This window comes from Rhododendron vialii, chromosome 2a (genome assembly GCF_030253575.1).
Source record: "Rhododendron vialii isolate Sample 1 chromosome 2a, ASM3025357v1".
Taxonomy (NCBI): Eukaryota; Viridiplantae; Streptophyta; class Magnoliopsida; order Ericales; family Ericaceae; genus Rhododendron; species Rhododendron vialii.
In genome coordinates, this window is record NC_080558.1 from 41,479,394 (window position 1) to 41,506,766 (window position 27,373).

At 37.6% G+C, this 27,373-nt stretch overlaps 2 protein-coding genes across 5 annotated transcripts; one reads left to right on the forward strand and one right to left on the reverse strand.

Annotated features, from left to right (window-relative positions):
• Positions 1-3,585: 3,585 nt before the first annotated feature.
• Positions 3,586-8,167, forward strand: LOC131317792 (pleiotropic drug resistance protein 2-like). Its single transcript, XM_058347432.1, has 3 exons — positions 3,586-3,771; positions 4,521-4,916; positions 7,290-8,167. The coding sequence occupies exons 2-3, from the start codon at positions 4,528-4,530 to the stop codon at positions 7,291-7,293; spliced, it is 393 nt and encodes a 130-aa protein (XP_058203415.1). The 5' UTR covers positions 3,586-3,771; positions 4,521-4,527; the 3' UTR covers positions 7,294-8,167.
• A 2,792-nt stretch (positions 8,168-10,959) lies between these two features.
• LOC131317793 (eukaryotic translation initiation factor 5B-like) lies at positions 10,960-24,045 on the reverse strand. Of its 4 annotated transcripts, XM_058347436.1 has the most exons (13): positions 23,922-24,045; positions 22,257-22,365; positions 18,065-20,722; positions 17,864-17,971; positions 17,683-17,783; positions 17,473-17,563; positions 17,256-17,366; positions 17,113-17,178; positions 15,182-15,241; positions 14,132-14,689; positions 13,522-13,641; positions 11,319-11,438; positions 10,960-11,229 (listed from the first exon to the last, which is right to left on the reverse strand). In XM_058347436.1, the coding sequence occupies exons 3-13, from the start codon at positions 20,654-20,656 to the stop codon at positions 11,164-11,166; spliced, it is 3,993 nt and encodes a 1,330-aa protein (XP_058203419.1). In that variant the 5' UTR covers positions 20,657-20,722; positions 22,257-22,365; positions 23,922-24,045; the 3' UTR covers positions 10,960-11,163. The 4 variants fall into 4 exon arrangements, with proteins under 4 accessions (XP_058203419.1, XP_058203416.1, XP_058203417.1 ...); XM_058347433.1 differs by lacking the exon at positions 17,256-17,366; XM_058347434.1 differs by lacking the exons at positions 17,256-17,366; positions 22,257-22,365 and having other exon boundaries at positions 23,922-24,013.
• Positions 24,046-27,373: the final 3,328 nt, after the last annotated feature.

Here is a 27,373-nt window from a genome sequence, read left to right on the forward strand (position 1 = left end):
GGCTTACATCACAACCACCACAATTACTTTTGATCTAAACAAAAGATTCTCCAAAAGTAACAACAAATTGCCCCTCTATACCAATCCGTCCGTCGGTCCGTCTTTGTACACTCAAATCATGTGTGGATTTAAAAAAAAAATTAAAAGAATTTTCAACCAGAATAGATGCGCAAAACAAATTGGGCGCAGAGAATTTGAACTTGAACAAATGATGGATCACTTAAAAAGGAATGCATTACTTGGAGATTTTTTGCTGGATTAAATGTCGTCCCATTTTTAAGTTCATCTTGACTGAGGAATCAAATATTTAAGTTCTCGACCAACCATCAACTACTAGCAGAGCTAGGATCTTTATTTTAAAGGCGAACAGACAAATAGAATTTGTTATCGATAATTAGTATACACTCTCATTATTTAATAGTACGTTTTTCCATGTATATATGGTACATTAATTATGTAAATTCTCAGGGATTAAAGTACTCCTATCTAGTAGGCAATTAATGAGAAGGTTGAGCATGATATTTAATTTTATTGCGTACTACTAATATATATATATATATATATATATATATATATATATATATATATATATATATATATATATATATATATATATATATATATATTTGGGTAATATAAGGGGTCCTAAACCAGCTTGTGTGCATCTCGGACAAATCCCTACAGCCCCTCCCACATCCATTTTACATGCTTACGTGTGGGATGAGGTGGCTCAAGATCGAGTTGTTGGCAAGGAAAATCAAACCTAAGACCTCATAATAGAGCAAACAACTAAGTTCAGGTCAAGACCACTTGGCCAACTGCTTGGAATTATTGCATGTGTACTAATTTGAATACTGTGTGAATTCATAAGCATCGTTTTATCTAGACTAGAAGCTCTTCTAGATAGTTGGGTGGGATTGGGAAATTTTATAGTGCAAGGTCTTGCAAGGCACTCTGTAGAGCGCACATAGGCCACAATCTTAACAATGAATGGTGGAGATATGATTTTTAATTATGATTGGTAAGAATCATTTATTACCGGTCATAATTGATTTTTATGTGAACCATTGATTGATGAGATCGACGACTGTGTGCCACCCTACACGTGCACTATACAAGAATGAACTACATCACCCCTGGATCTAGTTGGGTGAAGGTTTTTTTCATATACTTATTTTGCCCACAGGGTTGAATGAGTAGTTTTTAATTTAATTTGATCATATTTTCTAGTTTTTTGATAAACGGGCCAATATTGTGGAAAACAGACCAAATTTTTTTATTAAGAATTTTCTAGTTTTTCAAATAAATACTTATTTTTTGAATTAAAAGTAATGTATTACTCCCTCCGTTCATTTTCAAGTGTCCCGCTTCGTAACTCCAATTTATTAAGAAAATATCATCATTACTCATTTCACCTCAACTTTCCCTACTTACCCTCTATGGAGACATCATCATTATATTTTTTCTCACTAACTTTTCAAAATGAAATATATTTTTAGGGGCAAAATGAAAAATGTACCAACTTTTACCCATTAACTTTAGAAAATGAACACTTATTAAGGGACAGCCTAAAATGAAATACTGAACGTATGAGAGAATGACCAATCCCGTAAAACAGAAAATAAATATTTAAAAAATAAGATCTTTAGCCGAGTGGAGCCTTAGTTCTAAAACTATCAATTCTACCTATTTCGTCCTCAGACTATCACATTGCAAACTATATTGTCCAATTCTGTTTTGCCATCCACCAATTTGCCATCCACCAATTTGGACGGCAAAGTGATCACATGACATCTTCCCCCACCAATGTGAGAGCAAAATCGGAATTACACCACTCACGAGCCATCTGGCGCCAAACCAAATGAGTTTCCCTCCAATTTGTGCTATATATACAAACATAGAGCTTCAAATGAACCAGCAGCTTGTAAGCTCGACTTGTTTACACTTGGCTCGGCTCAGCTCGTTTACTGGTTGAACTCGAGCTTGAGTTTTTGGCTCATTTAGTAAACAAGCCAAGGCTCGGCTTATTCGACAAAAACTCAACTAGTTAAGGAAGGCTCAACTTGATTAAAAAGGTTCGTTTAGTAAATGATTAAGCTCAGCTCATTAAGAGCTTGGCTCATTAAGACTCGAGCCAAGTTTGAGCTCAAATTTTTGGCTCGTTTAATAAACGAGCTGAGTTCGAGCTCGACAAAGCTCGGCTTGTCGTTTATAGCCCTATGCACGCACATAAATTTAAAAACAGAGTATTCTTCTGCCTCTTCCTCTACCCTCATATTGCATCTCTCTTCCTCTTCGACTTCAACCCTCCCCAGCCTTGGCCAAGCCCTACTCTTCATCTTCCACTTCAAGCACCCAGAATGAATGATTGAAAAGTGTGGAACCACACATTACACCCACTGCAATAACCCATTTACTAAAATAGACCTGGTACCACTATTCATATAAAAATTCGAAAATAGTGCATTAGCCCCGTTCCAAAATAGGAAATAAGTCTTTATTTTTTAAGAAGGCAATTTTAAGCTAAAAAATAATAGATTTACTGAAATATAAAAATATGCAATATAGATCTTGTTTGAAAGATATCAATGAGATCATTTACACCGTGCAAAAAAAATCAAAAAATTATTTTTTATTTATATTATTTTTGAGTTTGAAAATATGAAATAAGTACATATTTTTTAAGAAAGTATTCTGAAACGGGGGTAATCATGAAGTGATGATGATACTGCATCAAATATATCAAAAATAAATAGGACCTAATCTCATCAGTTAAAACAAATGAGTTTTCAACCCCAGATTGAGACTGACACCTCCTGTGGAGTGACTCCACTATCATCTACCAACAGGAATTTCGGTTAGTGAGATTAAAAAATAATAATTTCTATCCAGCTAGTAATCTAAAATGTATCTATATTAACAAGTTAATTAGAAGGTACATATACACTGACAAATCTATGTTTGCTTTATAACTGGTCCCATCCGCCATCCTAAGGGGCCCAATGTTTGGATACTAGCTCTAAATTTGTCGTTCAAGATTACGTTGTGGATATGTAATGGCTCCTGCTTAGAAATTCGACAATAGTTTTGTCGCTTTTAGGGTCTGGCTGTTTTTTTGTATCGTTGTTTTCAGATGGTTATTAATAGTTGTTGTATGGCTTGATCTGTATTAGGGTGGTTATTTGTAGATGTCGTACGGCTTGTTTGAATGAGTTGAATGGATATGCTTAATTTTTCCATGAAAAAAAAAAAGACTACAAAGTACAAACTATCGTTGAATGGGTATGCTTAATTTTTCCATGGAAAAAAAAAAAGACTACAAAGTACAAACTATCAAATGTCTGTGTGAGAAATTGGGTAGTTATTTGTAGATGTCGTATGGCTTTGTTTGAATGAATTGAATAAGTATGTTTTTTCCATGGAAAAAAAAGGAAAAATGATATTGGCACTCCAAAAATTGATGCAGGCACTCCAAAAAATAAAAGAAAGTGACTTTGGAGTTACACTGATTTTAGAGTGCCTGCATCAATTTTTGAAGTGTCAATATCATTTAAAAAAAAGACTACAAACTATCAAATGTCCATGCGAGGATTGAAAGCTCACTATTCCGTTTGACTAAAAAAAAGAGAGAAATCAAAGCTCATGTGAGCCCATTGGTCATCTAACATCCGGTAAGGAAAACAAAGTCTATAAATAGCAATACCTCTTGGATTTCGATTTACTTCCTTAATTTCAGCTCTCACTCGTCCAGATTTCTACACTACACAACAGGTTCCACTTTATTCCCATCTCTCTCTCTCTCTCTCACCCCAGAATTCTCTCTAAACTTTTTCCAATTTTTCAAAAAATGGGAAGATTGGATCGAGCTCCAACATATATTGGATTGAGCTAATTTTTCTCGAGACCTACTGAGTTTTGTTTCTAAAATTATAAAACGGCCGGATCAACCGTGCAAGGCCCGGAGTGGGCCCCGCACGACGGCGTGCAGTGGCCTAATCATTTCTGCAAATTATATCCGGTACCAAATTTCCAAACTAACGCCGGATATATACATATCCGGCATCTGCTTATATCCCCACCCTTTAACGTCTACCAAACATTATGTTAGAAGCATACCTACTGGCTACTGCATTTTGGAAAACGATTTATGTAGCTCAAGATCTTTCTTTAGTTTATTTTTTTTTAATTTGTAAGCGGTCTGGGTTAACTTGCGCGCATATCGATTAATTTCAGGACTCTGAAATTAATGACTGGGCAAACCCTCCAGTGACACCATTAATGTTTGGAGATTCGAGCATATATAGGACCTACGACAAATACTTATTTGTTTTATCATGCTCATTCCCATTTAGTGAAACCCTAGGTTATGTAGCTCAAGATCTCTTCTGTACGAAGAATATATTGCAAAGTATGTACCCATGCTAGGATCCTATAAATCTTGGGATGTTAGAATTGAGATTATTTTTCTTTCTAATAATAACTGAAGTGTATGCGCCAGCTTACAACTTCTTGTAAAACAGTATCATTATGGCGGCGTTGCCCCAGGATGATCTGACACGATCCTCGAGCAGTCGCCGGAGTTTTGCGTCAACAAACAGGGGGAACTGCGCGTCAGCGAGTATCCGGGAAGCATGGCGAGGGCAGCCGGAGGTGTTCAGCCGCACGACGAGCCAAAGGGAGCGAGAAGACGACGAGGAGAATCTCCGGTGGGCAGCGATCAACCGGCTCCCGACGTATGACAGGTTGAGGAAGGGGATGCTAAATAGAGTGCTGGACAACGAGGAAATCGTGCAAGGTGAGGTGGATGTAACTAAGCTAGGAAATCAGGACAAGAAGCTGTTGATGGATAGTGTACTCAAGACTGCGGAAGAAGGTAACGAGAGGTTTCTTCAACGATTGAGGGACCGGACTGATAGGTAAACACTCTCTCTCTCTCTCTCTCTCTCTCTCTCTCTCTCTCTCTCTCTCTCTCTCCTGTGCCATGCATGCTGGAACCTAAAATCAAGACACATTTACGTGGTTGGGATTGAAAAATGTAAATTACGCTACTGCATGATAGAAGAAAATTAGTTTCTCGTTACTAATTTTGACGTATTAGGCTCCGTTTGTTTGGGCGTAAAATATTTTCCAATAAAATGATTTATCTATTTTTTAGTGTTTGGTTGTATAAAAAATGAGAAAAACATTTTACATGTAAAATATTTTTCATTAATTGGATGAAAATGACTTACCCTTAAATTCTCCGTAAGTTATTTTCCAAAATGAACCCGCTTCCTTTTACTGCAATTCTCACTACTCAGTTTTCTCGATCGTCAGTCCTTACTCACGTTCAATTCCTTTATTCTCAAATCTCTCTCTCGCCGATCAAAACTCTCTCTCTCTCTACACTATTTTGTCAATTTCTGAAAATATTTTTCAAGTCATACCAACCAAACACCGAAAAATAAAAATTTGAAGTTTGTTTTCTTATAAAACATTTTGCATGTAAAATATTTTACATCGAAACAAACGGAGCCTAGTCTGCTAAATTGTGTAATTTGTTAGTATTTGCGACCATTAATGTAATACCCATCTCAGACGTTCGGTGTTTTAATTCGCGTTTTAATTTGAGAGTTGGAACACAAGTGGGCTCGTGGTTTCACTTGCATGTGATAATCTTACTTTGGGCTTAATCAAGAGAAATATCTCCCTTGCTCTATCTTGTTTTCCTTCAATTCGGTCGAGAGAGAGAGGAGAAAAAGAGATGAGAAGGGGATTTGCTAGGGGATGATCATTCTTTCCTACAATTGAAGTCTTAACATGGTAATTCATGCTTTCTTGTACTTGAATTCATGTTTTAATTATTGAGTTACGTGCTTAATTGATGGATTTAGCATGTACTGGTTCCAATAGAAGTAGAACTTGAGTTTTGAGGAGAACTTTACTTGAATCCCAAGGATTTGGTGCTTAGAACATACTTTGATTCATGAATTTGTTAGTTCTTGCTAACTCTCCATTATGTATGAGTTTTGGTAGGATTTTGTAAAGTTTTGATGTTGTTTTGATAAAGTTTGGATGGGTTTTAGGGTGTGGAGGTGCAGGGTGTCTGAACTAAGTTTTTCTGTCGAAACTCAGTTGTTATCGATACCCTCACGTCTGGAGACATTTTGAACCAGTTGGTATCGATACTATATTGGGTGGTATCGATACCAATGACACAGATTTTTCTGAAACTTCAAACGGGCATAACTTTTTCATCCGGACTCCGTTTTTAGCAAATTTTATATCGAAATTCATGTACCGAAAGTCTACTTTCTAATGGTGGTGGTCTCTTGATTTGGTTCTAAATCAATAAGAAGTTATGGCCAAAATACGACAGCTAGTCATAAGCTTACAAACCGATTTTAAGAGTTAAGTCGTGTTTGTACTTTGTGCTTGTCTTGGGACACTTCTAGGTCTTAAGATGAACATGTTTGTATTCGTTAGACATCGTTTAATTCATTGATGGATTTTTAGTTGCATATTGAGCATTGGTTTACGTACACGTGTAAGTGTTCAATAGCTGATATGGTTAGCTTGTGGCTAAGTGGCAAGCTGGGCAATTGGGAGGTGCCGAAACAGTAAGTTTTGCATAACTCGATCGATATAAATGTGAGTGTGTCTGATATGATTTTTCTCAGTAAGATATTGCTGTGGTGGTGAGTGTATATCTTGTTAATCGTGGTTTAGCTATTGTTGTGGATATACACGGTGGAGATTGCATATTATGCTATTGTTGTTTAGCTGTTGACATATTGTGTATGTTTACGTGTGAGGCACTCATGACATAAGTCATATCGATTATTTAACGGTGGTTGGGAGCATGGTATGTGGGACACGAGGTTTGGCCGTTGATATGTATGTTTAATGAATATGCATGTTGATGGATGTTGATTGTACCGCCGAAGGTTGGTTTGTGAGGCATACCCTATCATTTGTCATGCCGACTAATTATCGGTGGATGGGAGCATGGTATGTGGGACACCTCTTCTGGGGTACATGGGAATGTGGCAAACATGCCATTGCATATTGTGTGATTTACATTCATGCTTATATTTATTCGGTTATATATGTTGGTTGTTTGTTAGATATTATTGTTGAATATTATTGCTGTGTTAGGAAAACGTGGTGGGTATAACTGTTATATACATTTGAGTATTTCAGTTATGTTGGTGAATTCATATTCATGTTAATATTCCTTCAGATATTGTAATATATGGTTGAGCAATTCTATATCTCAAACACTCTGGCTTTCCTTCTTGGACTGTCAGGTAGCAGGTAGCTTGGAGTGGGTCCACTACCGATCAACGTATTGAGGAGTAATTGAGCTAGCTTTGGATGATGTGGATGGTCAAGTAGATTGTGGGTAGTTAATTAAGAAGCTAATTTATATTAGTTGTAATTAAGTTGTCGGTAGATATGTTGAAATATAGAATTTTTAAAGTATTGTATCCGAGGTTGTGGTTGAATGGTAGGTACATTGACACTAGGGCTGTCCACCAAACCCACCCACCCGACCCGACCCGACCCGAAAATACATGCAACAGACGGGTCTGATTACTCTTTCGGGTCGGGTTCGGGCCTGTTTAGTCAGATTTCGTGATATGTTAGTCGGGTGTCGGGTGCACCATATAATTACTCGGGTGACCCGACTCGACCGAGAAATCGTGTATAAAAGGAAAAAAAAGCCCTAGATCTATTACAGCTCCCAAATTCCTCTGTTACTCCTCCTGTCTCCTCCCTTCTGCTCCTCGTTTTCTCTCTCTCCCACAGCCCCCAAATTCCCACCAGCCACCACCACCAGTCCACCGCCACTCCTCCTTCTGCCGATCGACCCACCAGCCACTGTGGTACATCTCTCCTCTCTCTTTCTCTCGATCGATCTTGAACTCTCCCGTCCTTCTCTCTCTCCCTCTCTCTCCCGTTCATCTCTCTCTCCTCTCTCCCGTTCATCTCTCTCACTCTCCCTCCCTCTGTAGGAATGCTAAGGTTTCAGAGTTGAAAGCATTTTCTGTCAAGGAAGCCATGGAAAATCTTTGGTTCGTGATCTTGTTTTCAAGGAATCAAAAGAAACCATTGACAAGCTGTATTATGTAATCAGTGAACAATTTCTGGGTTGTATGTAATCAGTGAACCATTTCTGTTCAAATCTGATCTCATCTCTCTCTCTCTCTCTCTCTTCTTCGATCTGTTTGTTTGAAGCCAGTTCCAAATCCGACCGAACCTGACAAATTTAATCCGAGTGCATTTCGGTCGGAGCCCGACGAGAGTTTCGGTCGGGCTCGGGTGGACATTTTGGTAATCCGAAAAAAATCGGGTCGGGTCCAACCCGACCCGAATCCGACCAAATCCGACCCGTGGACAGCCCTAGTTGACACTTCTATGTTTTTAAAATGAGAAGTTTTCCGCTGGATGTTTATTAGGTAAGGATAGCATTCGGGGCTTTCGGGGTGGATATGGGAAATTCCGTACCGATCCCCGAAACCGAAGGCTACCCATATCCACTCTGATACCTGAACATAGAGAAGAGAAATAAACCATAACTGAACCAAACAGGGTTCGGGTAATCACCGAACCGATTGGATACCCGAACCAAACACAGAGAAAGAGGGAGAGAGACCATCGAGAACCCATTAATTTCAGATTACATGAAAACCACCAAGTCATGTACGCAATTAAGTATTAGAAATCTGGAAAATTTAAGGGAGAATATCGAGTAATTATTTAGAACAGATCATACAACCATGAACAGAAACAACTCGAGATGATTCTTCATCACCACAACCACAGCAAAGAACAATAGCAGCCACCAACAAAAGCTCTTCCATCGTAGCTACCAACAACAGCTCTTCAATATCCTTGATCGCCGACAACCGCAAGAGGAGTGATGAAGATCGACGGCGACTCAGCGAGAGGGGTGAGGATGACCGATGGCGATCGAGAGGTGTACGATCAAAGTGGCAATGACAGGGGGTTGGGGTTGGGGTTGTGGTAGGATGTGTGTGTGAGAGAGAATCGCCTCACCGTGGAGGCTGAGGAGGCGTTTCCACTTTGGGTGCCATTTGCGGAGCGGGGCATGACAATTAATGTTGTCGACTGATCCCGACAAACAAACAAGTATTGAATTAATGTAAAAAATAGTATTCAACTACACAAACGTCGGAGAATCTTTAAGAAAATGGTGATCAAAGTGGGATTGCTAGACGGATGGCTGGAGAGGTAATAATGGCGGGATGGGTGACTAATAAATTGACTGTATACGGTGACATATCGCGACCCTTTTGGGGTGAATATGGATAAATTTCACCATGCTATTAGGATTTTTTAATCTTTCTAGATGGGAAAGGAAGATAAATTTAACCATGCTGCCTAATTTTGTAGTGTTTTTTCTTTTGCTATTTTTGTCGTCTTTTCTAAATTTTTACTAGATTCATGTTAAATTTGTTGGATTAATTACTCAATTCGACGATAGAAGTCTAAAAAGTGAAAAAATTATATACTTATGACAAAATGCCAAAAAAAATATTACTATAAACGAAAAAATTATTAATAAGCTGAGAGTGTTGTCTTGTATAAACTTTTATTCAATTTTGGTCAATATTTTTATTTTTTATTTTTTTTGCTGAGCGAATGATTAATCTAAAAAATACGATGAAAAGCTAAACAAACAAATTGTGTACAGATTTCGTAAAAAATGATGCAAGGAAAGAAGCGCATTACTACTTGGCGGGGGGGTTGCCGCCTCCGAGCTGTTCCCTGCGGGGCTAGTTCCCGTCCTGGAAGATAGATGGGGGGGGGTGGTGTGTTGGTGGGTTGCCTCCGTGCTGATCCCGCAGGGCTAGTTCCCGTCGGAGAGAGATAAAATCTAAGTTAATTATTCCCACAACGAACAAATTAAAACTATTTAAGTTGTTTACAAAGCGTGAAGGTAACAACCTACTATTGCCCAAGCTTGGTGGTGCGAGCCCGTAACTCGAGCTGCAGACTCTACCACGTCGGGGGGCACAAACGGCCCGAATTTGTTGGGTGAATGAAAAGTTAAATGATTGAATCGAACACCTATAAGTATCGGATTGAGCTAATTTTTCACGTCGACCCTCGACAAAATATACACTTAAAGAATTGCTTGGATTGTTTGTGTGCGAGCCATGATGGGCCCCACAACAGAATCTGTGCACGATTCATCAATGTGGGTAGCAACATTATTTTCTCTTTTTTTTATACCTTTGATTAATTCTCTGCTCTTCGTTTGATCCCCGCCTTCATCAATACTTTTTCCTCCCTACCTCTTCCACTGATCATATTTGAGTACCACACTTTGGATATCATCTTATGTGATCACCATGCAAACGCAACGTTTTAAGCTATAAGTATAGGATTAGGGCAAAAAATACATCAGAAAATTCCAATCCGGTCCCTTTTTTTTTTTGGTTTTCATGTGAACTTTTTGTAGCGCTATCCCATGCAACCCCCCTTTTAAAGATGCTTTTATTAGGAGTATTTTGCTATTTTGTGTAATTCTTGGGATGTGAATTATTGGGGGTGTGAATTCTTGGAGGTGTAAATTCAGCTTAGGGAATAATTATTATACGCAAGAGCCCAAAATCTCAAGTTCTAAACCGCTAACAAACTGCCATGCACACGCCGTGTACTTGACTATCGTTACCAAGTAATGCCTGTACATGCATGACCTCTTACGTAGGGGAAAATGATAGGAAACACGAACATTTTCCATGAAAGTGAACAAGAAATTGGGATGAACAACATTCATTCCAATTTCTTGTTGAATCTCAGCCGTTCATCCCAGTTTCTTGTTCACTTTCATGGAAAATGTTCATGTTTTCTACCATGAACATAGAACTAATCAAAAAAACCCTAAATGTTCATGTTTCTGAGAAATAAAACCAATCGAAAAACCCTAAATACCTGAAATAGTGGATGGAAGATCGCCCTAGCCCGTGATTGCAGGACAAAAAGGGCTCACTCATGAATCACAATATTGGGCGCCACTTCAAATGCAAACGGGATCGATCCCTCCCAAAAAGAAGCTCCGTTTCTTTACATTGCACGCCTCACAACCTCGAAGGACCTCATTACATCTAGAAAGATTAAGTGCTCCGCCGATATGTCAAAGTTCTAAAGTTATTATTGTATCTTAAAGAGGATTTTCAGTTTCTTGACAAACTTCCACTCCTCCTCCGACAGGTCGCCCTGTAAAAATTCACAGTTGAAGTGAGCAATGTAATGTAATCCTGGTGCAACAGAAATCCAATCAACATATAGAGTTTAATTATGCTTACCCGATAATTATCTCTAAGAACATCAATTGACTTCCTAGAAACACGGCTGACAAGCTCATCTTCAATGTCAAAATGCCTGCCAAACATCTTTTGCTGCTCCTCCGAATTGCTACCAACTATCTACAGGTGCAACAATAGACTGCCAATGAGGCTTATTCGGACTTATTCCATGATTTACAGTAATCGGCTAAGATAACAAACTGATATTTGCTAAGAGGACAAACCTGCTCAATATGATTTTAACAGCTAGAACAAAAGAACCGACCATAAGAACCATAAAAAAGGAGCTATGTAGCATGGACATGGACATGACATGCCAGGTCCAACCTCTAGAAGGGTGTAATGGCCGCCTAATGCCTAACTTTTTTTAGAGGCCTCTGAACCAAAAAAATAAAATTCCTGTGTCCTCACACTGTCAAAGACAAGGCTATTAATTAGTCCAGCTTAATCAGAATTCAATTCTGAAAGGGTTACAGCCCCTGATCAATAGAGCACCATCTTATCAAAAATCTCAAAATGAAATCTTCATTGCCCCAAGATCTATGCAAAAAATGTACAACGACATTGTACCAAAAGCCCAGAAAAAAAGTTCTGGCCCAAGTGCCTCGATGGTGCCATAAAAAAAAAGGTAAATGTGACAATGTCGTGAAAAAACAAAAGATCTCAATTTGCAATTTCGCTTTAGGCCTAGAATAGGTTTGAGCCATCTGTGGGACATGATAACACAAACTACTAAGAAAGTAGAACACAAACCTGGGGGAAACACACCGAGTAAATTAAATCTTCGCATGTAATGTAACATCATTAATTATTTAATTTCTCTTCCAAATATTTCTAGGAGTACTGAGGAGTACCCACGTCTGATAGAAACACTTTCTAAGAAAGTAGAACACCAGTATCGAAAGGACAGATCAAGTATACAACTTTATTTGCTTTCATGTATCTTTCAATATTTCCAGGAGTTCTGATACGTGTCCATGTTTGACATGGATACTGCTCCTACCTAAGAGGTCATGCATATACAGGCTTGGCTTGGCAAGGACAGTCAAGTACACAGCGTGTACAGAAGAATCAGAAAAACAATGCCACCAAATGCAGTACTCGATCATGATATCCGATGGCACATTATGACACAAATTGATCACACGGTAAGCATCAACAAATTTGTTGACGGCTGCTAAATCAATATCCAAGAAATTTTTGTTACTATCATAACAATCCCAATCAAAAGCAGCGAAGCTTGATGGTTATGATTTCTTTTAAGAGCACGCAATCAAGTTTATCAAAACTCCAAGTCTCCTATCATATATAGAATGCAGCAGTTTGCAATGCAATTGCTTAAGGTTACACAAGCGTAAACTATTTATTTAACCTAAAACCCCAAGACAAGGGCAGAGGAACAAGTAATCTCTGCAAGTGAAGAACAAACTTTCCTAATATAAGCCCCAAATCTCGAGCGTCAGCCTAAGTCACTAGAGTATTTAGGGTGGTAGGCCTGCTGAGGAACTCAATTGTAGGGTATTAAGGCTGAAATCAAAAGGTGTCTCTTCCCGTTACCGGATGTGAATGGTAACAGTAATAATAAATGACATCAGAAAGTGACTCTAGCAAACAAAAAGAATCAGTTATGATACAGTGACATCAATGAGCAAATTTATTAATTTATCATAATTCAAAAGACAGAACTATAACTGAAAGATAACAATTAAACTTGAAATGGAGGTAATTGACACTAATAAAAGACATCAGAAAGCGATTTCAGAAAAGTGAAAGTAATGCCATACACAAGCGAAATCATACAAAAGATCACTGGTAATCCTAGAATCGGTAATGTGAGTGGCACGATGAAAATTTTCATTTGAGAATAGAGATGACTAATGGTAAGAAACGACATTTGAAGTAATTTCAGCAAAAAAAAAAAAAGAACTATAATATAAGCGACTAAAATAACCAATGCAAAAGAATACGAGAGATCAATTGTCATGATCAAATGCAAAGGTGATTGACCATGTTACAGGGTCTTAGGTAGAACTCAACCCCTATTGAGGTGAGAGCACTCCCTCGCTAGTATAACTCCTTATCACTTTAGTACCCAGGGAATGTGAGACTTCGGTTCGCAGATATAACAGATTATTCGATTTCTTTTAATGTACATACAAAAATCCAAAAAACACTAAAAAAGAAGTATGTGTTGGACTCATACCTTAATGGACACCTCCTGGCCTTTCTTTGAATAATCAAGTGGCTTGCGGTTATTCTGAATGGATGCAATTCGACCAATATCAATGAACTCCCTCTGTGGTATACAAATTGGAGTTCCAACCTGTGTCATCCAGTTTAGACACGAGAATTTCATTTTCCTCTTGTTTAATGTGGCAGGAAGAAGGGGAAAGAGGTGCTAAGATATCATATGCGTAATATCTAATTGCTCTACGATCTACATAAACAGTAAAGGATCCTGTTGTGCAATATAGGAAGTCCTAAGTCAAGGCCCAAACAGCATAACATCATAGTTTAGAGAATGAAATTTATCCCATGTACATCAGCATCTCTCCAGGACATCTGTTTCAATTCTACGCTGATGCAAAGTGTGAAATGTCTATGTAAGCAAACATATAGAATCTTGTAAAGTTCTTATTTTTTTAATTGGCAAGTTATAAGGAAAATAGGTCCTTAATTTGGAGGCCTTTAGACTCTTTATGCAGAAAGTAGAAGGCAAGAACTCAGCAATTCCTGCAAGTGGAATAATGAAACACATTGGAGACGAAACAAATAAACAAGTGACAATAAAGTCTATGACCACAACTTGATACCTTAGCAATGCCTTTGAGAATCTCAACCCCCAAAATAATGGGGTCCTTCTTGTTATAAACGCAGTTCGGCATAATCTTGAGAAGACATGGGAAAACTGCCTCTTCAGCAGCTTCTTTCTTCTTTTCCTCCTTGAGATTGTCAATGTAGGCCTTAAACTGATCAAACAGGTGATAAATGATGTCAGCAATGAAAATCTTGACACCAGCTTCATCCGCAAGTTCCCAAGCCTCCGGCGTCACTTTAACATCAAAGGCCAAGATTGTAGCAAACTCCCTTTTCTTCTCAAGCATAACACTAGCTTTCATGACATCCTTCTTATGCACCGGGCCTATGCTGATAACACTGACGGGTATGCTTACAGCTGGGGACTTCAAAAACTCCAACAATGCTTCTAATGATCCTAGAGTAGAGGCCTGAACGCACACTCCCTCACCACTTTTATCAATCCTGCTCAATAATGACTGCACATCTTCCATGGCTGATTCCTTGATGTCTTCTAAATCATCATGAGGCCCCACCACATACAGACCAGTGCCAGCAATCGCATGCTCAAGGCCCTATTTTGTAATTTAAAAAAAAAAAAAACACAATGTATCCTGTCAACAGCTATTCACAAACCACCATGAAAATGGCTAAAAAAAATGAGAGAACGAATGTAGGTTAATAATCCTTGTGCTCCCGATTGTAAAAAGCATGCAACATCAGTTGGGGCTGTCTACCTATGTTTTACACTATAAAGATAGGCTTATTTGAGGAGCATGCAAAGTGTCAGAAGTCTTAGATGTGTGGTAACTGGCCAAACCTCCACAACTTGGGGTTTTTACTCCTATGGCCTCTCATATCATAGGAAGACAGCCGAGTGTTGAACAGATGAAGATAACATATAGGCAGAATGTTAGACCATAAAGAAGCAATCATATCCAGTTTAAGTTGGGCCAACCTCGTTCTGGTTTTCCTTTCCCCAACAAAATAAATTGAGCCTTTGCAAGAAGCAAGGGGAAAAAAGGTGACTTAAGCTAACACAACTTCTTTTTGGATATTAACATCACCTGTGCAGTAATCTTGATGCCCTGAGCAGCCTTGATTTCTTTGTGATGCAGATAGGTTCCCTGAAAGAAAACAACCACAGGTCATATACTTTATTGGAGAAAGCAACAAGAAGAATCTACCTCAAACTAGTGGATAAAACCAAAAGCACGGATAACATCTACCTAATATTGATCTCCATCATGTCATTATATGAGGATAAAATAAATCACCACATTGCTCTCCATCTCGTCCTTTCCAAGATCAACCTAATGGACGCATATTCCCTACCCTAGTATGCCGAACAATTTAGTTACAAGTTTTGCAAAACACCAATTACACTTGCGGATCTTTGACTTCGGACTCCAAAAAGTTGGCAGGAGAAAACGCCAAAATATCTTGGACGCTGTGTTCCTCTTCACCTTATTGCCACCCCTTACTACTTTATACTTCATCAATAATAACCTCACTACTCAAAAAACAGTCAGCTCTAAAATATTTAATCAAGTAAGAACATATACATGTCAAATCAGGAAGGAGAAGTTGCATCATAGCATAGCTATTTAGAGTAGGGTCATAACTCTATTCCACAGATATAGTTTCTCTTATGAGATGAGGTTGCATTCCATACCGATTTCTCCAATTCCATGTCCGTGCTAAGCTTCAGTCATTTTTTGCAGAGTGAGCTACCAGTTTTCCAATTGGATGCTACAAGTATTATTTACCCACTTCTTACGGCATTTGTAACATGGACTGGACTACCCAAACACTTATTTGTAAAACTCAATAACTACAACATAACAAGAACTCAACTTGCCAAACTGGGAAACCATCTGAACTGCTGACCATTAGACAGTGCTTGCTTACAGTACAGGTTCATATTGTAATTATTCGGAATGAAACAATAGCCAATGGACATTCCCTCTCAGTAATCAAATCTAATTTGCAATAGCTGTACTAGTCATAGCAGGAGTAGTGGATTTCCCTCTAACATCTTTCGACGAGCAAGCGAAGGGACTAACTAGTCATTAGGCACAAGAGTAGCGGAAACAAAGTCGTATTGAAAGGAGTGAGTGAATGGACTCACTAGCGATGGCACCATAGCACATAAAGCGAAGGTGACAGAGCATACGAGGCAGTGAGGGAACGACACAGATGAGAAATAGGGAGTGCACCGCTCGGGGAGCGGTGTGCTCTCGTTTTCGTTACTGTCCTTTACATGCTCCAAGTGAATTAAGGAAGTCAGTAGGTACCCAAGCTAGTAGTTCAAACCAAGCAAGCAAGGGTAGCCCAACAAAAGCGGTCTTTCCATCCGTCCATTCCTGACCTGAGTAAGTACTGGAGTAAGGAATGAAGGCTCTAACTCCTAACTAAGGAATGAGTTACGAACGAAGGAGTTAACCAAAAGAAGGAGCTAAACGAATCAAGTCAACCAAGAACGTAGTAAGAACCAGTACATTCTAGGAGTGTAATCATTTTCTATGACCATTTCTGTGTACTAAAACCTTGAGTAAATACCGGTTCATGTGTGATTCTGTGGTCTTTTAACGTGCCAACAAAGGAGATTATTTGAAGCATCAACCTGCTAGTGAGAAGACTAAATAGAATCTTTCCGGGTTGTCTTACAAGTCCGATTCATTGAAGCCTTGCGAGAAGTATAATAGATTCTGGTGCATAAACAAAAACTTTGGACACAAACATTCATCACAACTAAACGATGAAGAAGATAGATGGAAAGCAATATGCAATTATTACAGGTAAGTGACTCCCATGGCTATAGCAATTTCCCAGATTACTATGCTTCACAAGCTCTTTTCAAAACAAAACCATAGCCTCATATATCTTCTTAAGACCTTTATCAGAAAGAGAGTAACAGACTTGAAGTCCAAGTAAAATGTCAAAATCTTTTTAAGAGGGAAAATTTTCCTTCAAAAAAAATCTGCAAAAGTCTTACCTTGACTCGGAGTTCCTTCATTGGATGGGGAGTCAGTAATGCTCGAATTGTGGTGACAATGGGTCCCTGTCAATACTAAACATAACTGAGCTTTTGACAAAACCAATTGTTAGATCTTAGGAGTAAAGGGTTATTAATCTTGCCTTCATGCCACAAACAACAATTTGATCTCCTTCATGAAGCACACCATTAACTAACACCACATCAATTGTTGTCCCATGGCCTTCAACAACCTTAACCTCCAAAACCGTACACTGGCAAAGAGTTCCACACAGTCAGTTATTCACACGTTCCATACATCTTCGCATCCAATAAACCAAAAAGAAAGCAGCTGTGCTCTACGGAGGAAGGTGGCTGTACCTGCACTTCATTACTGTACATTAGTTTGTCGACCATTGTCTTCTGAGTCCATTGAACTAACAATAATAGTAAATCAGGAATGCCTTCGCCACTGTTGCATCCAAAAACTCAAAGAATCAGGACACTGTTGAGCAAATATCAGTTTTTCCCCCTTAATAGAGGGAAAAAGAACTTTGAACCAACCATTACCAGAACAGATCAAGAGTCTACCTGATTGCACTTGTGGGAACTATACTGAAAGTTTCCCCCATTTCCTTGTTTTTGTAATACAACTCAGTGTTCAATCCTTGTTCCTTGAACTGAGTAATAACCTGAAATAAATAGAAAACAATCTTAGCAAGGTCTACAATACATAGAGCTGAAACCGAAAGAAAGGGTGAGCGTATGTGACGTCAGTGAGCCTCCTATCAAATTCAAGTTGGACATCTTTGGCTTGCTGCTTCATTGTCTTAACAATTGGTGCATTCCGACAAGCTTTCCACCCATATAGTTGGTCCACCTGCAAGTTGTGGAATCTAAGAAGCAAATAAACATAATGGGTAATAAAGTCCAAGGCATTATGAACTCCAAGGAAACAAAGTGTAATCTCCACCTTATTCAATGCGACAATAAATTTCGTATTCCTCATTTTCAGAAGATTGAGTGATTCGATAGTCTGTGGTTTCAGACCATGCATTATGTCGACGACCAAAATTGCAATGTCACATAAACCTGAACCCCTAGACCTTAAATTATTGAACGATTCGTGTCCAGGGGTATCAATAACTAAAAGACCTGGGACCTTCAGCTTTGCATCAGCTTTCAGTTCCTTTGTTCTCTCCCGTATGTTCTCAGCTGGAAAATATGTTGCACCAATTTGTTGAGTAATCCCTCCAGCTTCACCTTCCTGAACATTAGTGCCTCTAATACAATCAAGGAGCTTGGTTTTTCCCGTATCAACATGGCCCATGATGCAGTAAATTGGGGATCGGAGGTTAGCTTCACTCTGGTTTGGCCAAGCATATGAATTTTGTGCTTCCTTCTTGCCTTTTGGTTCTTTCCTCTTATTTTTATCTGCCAACTCTGTGTCAGGTCGGCTTTTCTTACTTTCACCATCCAGAGATTTAACTGGTAAGGTTGTCGTAACTTTTGGGGCAAAAACTGGTGCCTTCGAAGTTGAAGCCTCTTTCTTAACCACCTGTTCAGGCTCAAAGTCATCCTCTTCATTGGCAAAGGCAGCATCATCCCAACTCTTTGCATCCCATTCATCTTCATCACCATCTTCTTCAATTACATTCTCTTCAAACGTACCACTGACGACTTCTGTTTTCTCCTCCACAATTATGGTCTCAACCTTCTCTGGTTCCAAGGACTCAACCTCAGCGCCAGAGTCCTGTTGATTTTCCATTACTTCTGTGTTTTCAACTTCCATTTCTTGGGCCACGCCAATTGCTTGTGAGTTAGGTGGTTTTTTCTTGGTTTGATACTTTGGCCGTTGTGTGGGAGCACCACCCATATCACCAGTAGCAGGCAACCCTCCACCATTAGCAAGTATTTGGTTCCTCATTGCCTCCAGTCGCCGAGCTTCTTCCTTCTGTTTCCCAGTTAATGGCTTTCCTTCCTGTTTCTTCTTCTGAAGTTTCTCCTTTTCCTTTTCCTTTCTCAAGCGCTTCTTTTCTTCTGCTAACCTTTCGAGTTCTTCCTGCCTCCTTTGCTCTTCCTCTTCCTTCCTTAACTTCTCCTCTTCTTCCCTCCTCTTCTTTTCCTCCAATTCCTCAAGCGTAGCCAGCCTCTCCTGCTTCTCCCTTACATGCTTTGGGACTTTCTTATCTGTTGCTTTACCCTTCGATCCATTTTTTGCTTCTTCTGGTTTTTCTTGCCTTAATTTCTCTTTCTCTTTTACCTTCTTCTTTTTCTTCTTCTTTGCAGCAGCCGAAACCATGCCTCCTTCGGCTTCACCTTCCTTTTCAAATGAATCATCTGACAAACCAACTGATTCAGGTTGAGTCTGAGCTTTAATCTCTCGTGGAGAAGGAGCCTGAGCTGGTTTTGCTGTAGTAGACCCCTCACCGAGCTCTGCCAGAAGTAAGTCGTCCTCTTCTTGAGCTGTCCTTCCAAACTTCTTCTTCTTCTTTTTGTTCTTCGAAGTTTCTGACACATCTTCAATCACCTGTTTGTAACTTTTGGGATCATCAGCTTCTTTGCTACTAACAACCTCAATAGGCTCTTCCGGTTCCACATTTGAATTATCTCCAAGATTAGATTCAGGAGCACTGAAAATGCTATTACTTTTCTTTCTGGATGACTTCTTTTTACCAGAAAATATAATTGCTGATGGATCTTCATCAAGGGTAGCAAAATCATCATTAGCAACAGATGTGCCCTCCTCATTTTCTTCATCAATTAAAGCATCACTATCCATGCTTTTACTCTTCTTTGAAGACCATGAAGACTTCTTTTTACCAGAGAAACTTACTGCAGCAACATCGTCCCCTTTAACTTTGTCCTTAGTGTCCCAACGGTCAAACTTATCAAAACCGGAACCAGTGGACACATGGGCACTGCTCTTCTTATTGGATTTAGATGGTTTCTTCTTCCCCAGAAAAGAAATACACTCATCGTCATCGTTACTATATTGGTGTTCCTTTGCTGAGTTCTCAATAGTATTCCTATCATCATCCTCATCATCCACAATTACACCAAAAGCAGACACCCTCGCCAGATTACTATTCTTTTTTTCCGACTGAGATGGTTTTTTCTTGCCCATAAAAGATACTACAGACTCCTCATCATCATCACTGGCAACATCATCATCCTTATTACAAGTAACTCCAGACCTGTCATCATCATCATCCACCTCTCCAAGTAACCCAAAACTCGAAGAGCTAAAGCTAGTGCTGCTCACACCCTTTTTGGATCTAGACTTCTTCTTCCCTACAAATGCTATAGCGGGTACATTGTCCTCCTCTTCTTTTTCTTCTTCTTCTGCACCCTCATCTTTCTCCTGTGAATTCTTAGAAGCTCCCTTCTTCCCCTTCATCTTAGCACTAACTGGTCTAACTTTCTCATCTTGAACCTGCTGCTCCTCCAATAATTCTGTCCCTATCAAGTATTCATCGTCATCAACTACTACCAACTTCTTCCTCGATTTTACCCCACGACCCTGATCATCATCCTCACGTGCTCTAGGCTTCTTTCGCACCATTGAGATTTTGTGATTTCAACAGATAAATTACACTGTGAAGAATACCAGAAAATGAGCTCCAAAACCCTAATATCAGCATGAAACAGAAAATCACTATAAAAACAACTAAACCAACACTTTTGAATATGGAAATATGTACGAACCTATACGTTGTTCATAGATGACAGTAAATTCATCTCTCCCATGTAATAACCCAATCAAATCAAACCACGTCAAAATTTAAATACAAAGAGAGAGAGCTAAGTGTAACAATACATACATCAAAACAAATTCAAAGAAAGAGCTCACCTAGAAGATCAGGAGATTAGGTGATTGGACTTGTGCAGTGGCAATAATACTATGCATGTACATAGACAGCTAGACATGTATACAGCTAAGTATAGGCAAGGCCGGCCCCAAATTTTTAGGGGCCTAAGCAAATTCGCAAGCTAGGGCCCTCCAATTTTCAAGAACTAAAATTCAAAAAGATAAAAATCAATCAACAGACACAAGAACTCAAAACTGACTTCTTTTCACTTGTCAGCTGAAACAAAGATAATACTAGAACAATTTCCATCAATAGGACAACAATATCTGGGACCTCTTTTTTCTTAAAAATTCTATTAGACATCACAGTTTTGACTTATGTATATGACTAGAAAATGCTGGTCTCTAAAGGCGCTTCTTAAAGTAATTTAGCCTAAAGGCGCGTCCCAAAGACTTCAGTATCTATTGCAACTTCAAGTGTCCTTAGCAAGGTGTTTGCACAAAACAATATTAAAATTTGAAGTCGTATGACCTATGAATTCAACAGAAGTGTTCCAATACCTATGGAAGCATTATAACAAACTTTGTAGAATCCAAACTTAACTGTCAGACGTAAGGAGTCCCCCCCCCCCCCCCCCCCCCCCCCCCCCCCCCAACAAATTCCTGCCAAAAGCTAGATTGACAAATCAGTTTGTTCCACCAAAAGCTAGATAAAAAACTCAATCCCTCAATGCAGAATGCTGATAACAGTCGGAGGTAACATTCATAGCTTCATACTTGGCATCAGTTATACAGACAAGAAACAGTTCACAGGGTGACAGAGATAAACTATGATCATGAAACACAGTGCACTTTAATTCTGATCACATAAACTAAACATCAACATGCCCTGTCCAAAGCAAACATGTTATGCATCACTCCCAGACCTAAACACGAAAACAACCTATTCATACTAAGGTAATCCCCATCAAACAAACCAAATTCTAACATAATCGATTTTAGAATTCTGTAACTGGTTTTCAAACCTGCCTTTACTACCCAAATGAATATCATACTTCAGCAAGGAATTTTATCATAAACGTGAAATCCAGTGAATTTATCAGACAGGTATATGTATAGGCAAGGCCAGCCCGAGTTTTTGGGGCCTAAGAGAATTCGCAAGCTAGGGCCCTTCAATTTTCAAGAATTGAAAAACAACCTCTTTTCACTTCTCAGCTAAACTAAAGAAAATAGTAAAAACTATGTTAAAATAAAGGAAAATGCAAAACTCTACATACCTAATCAATTAGGAAAAGCAGAAAACTTAAAAAAGATAAATCACTGCCCAAAACGTTCACATGAAGAAAATAGTTACCTTAATGCCTTAGTGCCAGGGAAATCTGGAACACATGTACCTCTAAAATACAAAGTTAGAGGTACCGGAGCTTCGACGCCAATCAACTGTGTGTCCCAATTCATAAAAACTGACAAACAAGGCAAAGGAATTACAATCAAAAGGGGGAGTACAACGAACTATTTTTACAACATAAATTTTAACCAATTTAACTGTCAACCTTAGGGGGTGTTTCACTTTCCAAAAAAAAGTAATTTTTAAAAAAAGAAGGTAATTTCAAATTCAAATATAATGAAAAATATTTTTTCAATTTTTTTTTGCACCGTTTAAAAGATCTTAATGAGATCTATCAAACAAGATCATATTGGTAGAAAAATTATTTGCGTAAACACATAATTTTTAAGTTTGAAATTACCTCTTTTTTTTTCAAAAAGTACTTTTTTGAGAAAGTGGAACACCCCTTAACCAAAGAAAAATTATTTACGTAAACACATAATTTTTAAGTTTGAAATTACCTTTTTTTTTCAAAAAGTACTTTTTTGAGAAAGTGGAACACCCCTTAACCAATTAAATAAGAAGATATAAACTCAATAGAGAAACAATAAGCTCAGCCTCGGCTACTGTTCAAGCACTGCAATGGATTCAATAGTCAAGACCTACCCAGATCCCAAAGATAGCGGATTGGGATTTGAAGAACTATGAAACCTACCCAGATCCCAATGAACAACTGAAATAACAATTGCAGTCAAATAAGGCACATATGTATACTCCCACCTAGGTCTCAGGGAACCTCCGAGGTCTTGTGGGGCTTCTTTACCGGTCTTTGTTCTAGCTTTAATTGTTGGACACCTGACACCCCACTAGAGAAAGGTGATATTGATCTCAGTGATGCGCATAAGCTAGCAAATAACATCTTAGTTACCAAAAAGAGATCAGAATAATAAGGGACATACGGTAGTGAAAGGATGGTCTGACATCAGTTTTCTAAGTTTGTGATTCAAGAAGAACGTGGCTTCAAGTGGGTAAAGATTCTGCTGACTAAAGTGACTGGCAATTTCATGTAACATTTGGAAGGCAACTAAACTTAGCATAAGTGTGACACACACACACACAACTTAGTAGGTCTCAGAGTTATTTTTATACTTATGGACAAACAATCATCCGTATCCAAAAAATTTCACAATGAAAAGATACCGATTCAAAACATAAATGGCTTGAATCACAAAAAGAATTTTTCAATGGCTTCCATTTAAAAACCACGGAAGAAATTGATTTGAATAAAAATCAAAGACCATTGTTGCACTCACTTTACACATAACTTTCTTTTCATATTTTCTCGAAAAATATTTAACAATACAAGTGGGCTCCCATAAACAAGCACGCTACCCCCAATCGAAAATCGAAATCCGGGCTCCGTCTCAATCCCACCATCCACTACCGATTAAAGCAGAGTAAAGACCGCGTGGCCTGACATTAATGGAGTCGATAACCCGTAGGAGGTTTTGGTTAACGGAGTCGATAATACTTAGAAGGTTTTGGTTAGGTTTTGAAAAAAAAAAACCTTAAAAAAAGCAAACCCTAAATCTAAGCCTCTTTGCAATATACACACGACTCCAAAATAAAGAAATTAGTAACAAACATTCTTTATATCTCTACCATAGTATGAAAACTCTGTCCGTGGCTTACCCTGTAAATTCAGACAAAGTTCAGGGAAAGTGGTTTTCGCTTTTCAACGTTCGAAGCCGACTTGGACAGAAGAGGAGAGAGAATCAGAACTTTTAACGAATGGAGAGAGAGACCGACTTGAAGAAGCAAAGCAACTTTAGATTTTATATATAGGAGTACTATAAAAGAATACGAAAATTATTTATGGAAATAGAAAAAAATAATAAAAAAAAGTTTTTTTATTTTATTTTAAACACATCATAAGAACAAACATATTTTCCTTTCTCTTTTTTTTTTTAGATTGAATATTCTTTTTAGTTGTTTACTATAAACTCCACTCAGATGCTTAGAGCATCCACAGTGGAATAAGCAAAACAAAAAATTGTTAAAGTTAGCAATGTTGGAACAAAAAAGTACTCACATTGGAATAACCAAACCTAACAACCTCTTAACAACTCATCAAATTTTGGCTCTTCAATAATCAAAGCTAACAATATTTTGTCAGTAGCCAAATTTTATCTCTCAATCAAGTATACCAACATTACACAAAAACCTTTTCTCTTCCACTCTCTCTCTCTCTCTCAATAATGTTTTCAAAAAATAATTTTCAAAAATTTTAAATAACTATAAGTAATAAAGTGTGTTTTACAAAAATCTATTTTTGAAATTTCAAAACTCTTTTATAGAAAATTGTTTTTTTACACAAAATCTGTTTTTAAAAAATTGTATTTATAGTTTTTAAAATTTCAAAACTATTTGTGTAAATATACTTCTTTCAAATTTCTCCAAATTGTATTTACAGTTTTTAAGTGAACAACGTGTGTTTTTTGAAAAATTATTTTTTATTTCGAAATTTTTTTTTAACTGTTTCTAACATAAACTGTTTTCTTTTTCCTTCAAAAACCGTTTTTTCAAAAAATAAGAGTAAAATGAAGGGAAAAAGTTTGGAGGGCCCATTGGTTTTGATTATGAGCAAAAAGTAACCAATGTGAGATTTAATATTACTAACTTTAACAACCTTTAAATAGATAATCAAAATCTGATGTGGCATATTTTCATTATTCACATTTGTCTATTCCACTGCTGATCTGCTCTAATGCATTAAATTGAAGTGAGAGGTTATTTTTAGTTTTTTTTTTTTTAAATACGACTTTCCTTTGTCTTTGGTAATCTTTCAAATATTTTTTCTTTCCTAATATTCTCTTTCTTCAATCTTCTCTCACTTAAAATTACTTTTTTAACAAGTACGAAATCTAAATGAACAAAACTATCAAACATTATACCATAACTATTATTTTAACACTAAAGTAATGATAAAGAAAAGTAATTATAGAAAAAAAAACTAAAAAAGCTGTAAGAGTATTGATATACGTAAACAATAAAAAAAAATGCCACTAGATAGAGAATATCCAAAAAATTGAAGTACATAGATTATGTAAACAAAATACACGAAATTTTACAGAAATTATTAAAAGCAGATTATGCAAATTTTCAAGTGTGAGAAGGTTTTGTGAATGAGAAAAAGTTATATCCGGATGAACCGGTAACACAATGCTATCCGGGCAACCAATCCCCCTTAAGGCCCGGCTTGCTAGTTGATGTGGTGTGCATTTAAAGTATCGACTGGCATAATCGTAAATAAGCGGCGGCGCAACGGTGGACTTAGAAGTCGAGCCTACCTAGGTTCAAACCGAAACGGCCCAACGGTCAGAACACATGGCCTTGGGTCATGTGCCATGTGTGTTTTAGTCGTTTTCAGCCATTTAGGGCTCTGAAGGCCAAATTTGTCGTTTTAAGAAATAATCTTTTTGCTTATAACTTTTGGTAGGAAAGTCCAATAAAATCCGTTCTTGTTGGAGAAGTTTTTTTTTTCTTATATTTTCAGAATATGTATTAATTTCGGAACTTTCCAAAATTGGTATTTTTTCCTTTTCCTAGTAGGGTTAGGGTTTGCTTCATATTTAAGAAGTTATAAGCCTTAGAGCTAGACAGTTTTTGATTATTATTGATTGACAAAGTGTCTAGAGAGAGCTTCTCTATATCTATCCCGTTTGTGATTGCCTTTGTTGCACGTTTATTCTTCGATTCATAGTCTTGCCCATCACTAGTCAATTGGACTCATAGTCCAAACCCATTTTGGGTTACCAATTAAACAAGGTATTGGATGTCCCTTGAGATTGGTAGTCCAATCCTAAAGGCTAATATCCTTACTAGAGTTTTATACAGCATGAGTAAATTGTATAGACTCTAGTGAAGAAGGAAATGTAGTAGCTAGTTGGGAACTCGAAAACTATGATTAAAGAGTGATTTTCCGTTCCGCTAAATAAGCCAACTGACTTTTTTTTTGTCCTTATTCAATTTTTTTTCGTATTTGTTAGTTTTTCGTCAATTTTTTGGGAATTATTGAATCATCATGACAAGAGGAATCTAAAAAGTAAAAAATTACGATCGAAACCTAATTTTTTTGAATAAAGACAAAAATATGCCAATAAGCTAATTTTTTTGTCTTTATTCAAAAAAATGTATTTCGGTCATAATTTTTTACTTTTTATATTCCTCTAGTTTTGACGATGCAATAATTCCTAAAAAATTGACGAAAAACTAATAAATACGAAAAAAATTGAATAAGGACAAAAACATACTAAGTCAGTTGATTTATTTAGTCGAACGGGCGTCATTTTAAGGATCAGACTGAAGAAGGAAATGTAGTAGCTAATTGGGAACCCGAAAACTGTGATTAAAGAGTGATCATCGGTATTAGTCTCTTTAAATTTTGGACCAAATTACACCTTAAAAATTCTTTTTATTACTTCAGCTACTCACTTTTAAAATGTCTATTGCATTAGACACATCAGACTCTTCACTCAATTAAATATTCATACTTTTTGTCACGCCCTCGATTTTTAACATAAATAAATAATCCATTTTATTGTACGATCCTCGCATGGTGCATATATTATACCCAAAAGAGAGAGTTCCAAATGATCATTTACAAACCAAGTTTCCAAGTTTAAAGATTTACAACATTGGCACTATGGCCCAAACTCTATAACTAGTTAAAGAGAGTAAATTTAGAGATTACATAATAACTGAAATTAAAAGACTTCAAATGAATTTACAAATTTCATCCCTTCAAAATGATCGAGCAAAAGATGATTGAACTACTTCTCGATGACGGCTTTCAAAAGACGTGAAATTAAGCATGCACACCATGCACTCCACGTCAAAGTCCTTGAAATACACCTGAAAATGATAGGTTGAGTTACACTAGCCCAGTAGAGAATTCTATACCCAAGCTATATGTAAATGTGATGAAACGTGCAATGAGAATAGATGATTTCCAATAAACGTGTAATAGATACAAAAGGGGCACCATAATGAACCGATGGACTATGACTACGGAATTCAATACGTCTTAAAGATATTCCTAATCATTTATACATCAACTAGGAGCCACATTAAACACATATCAA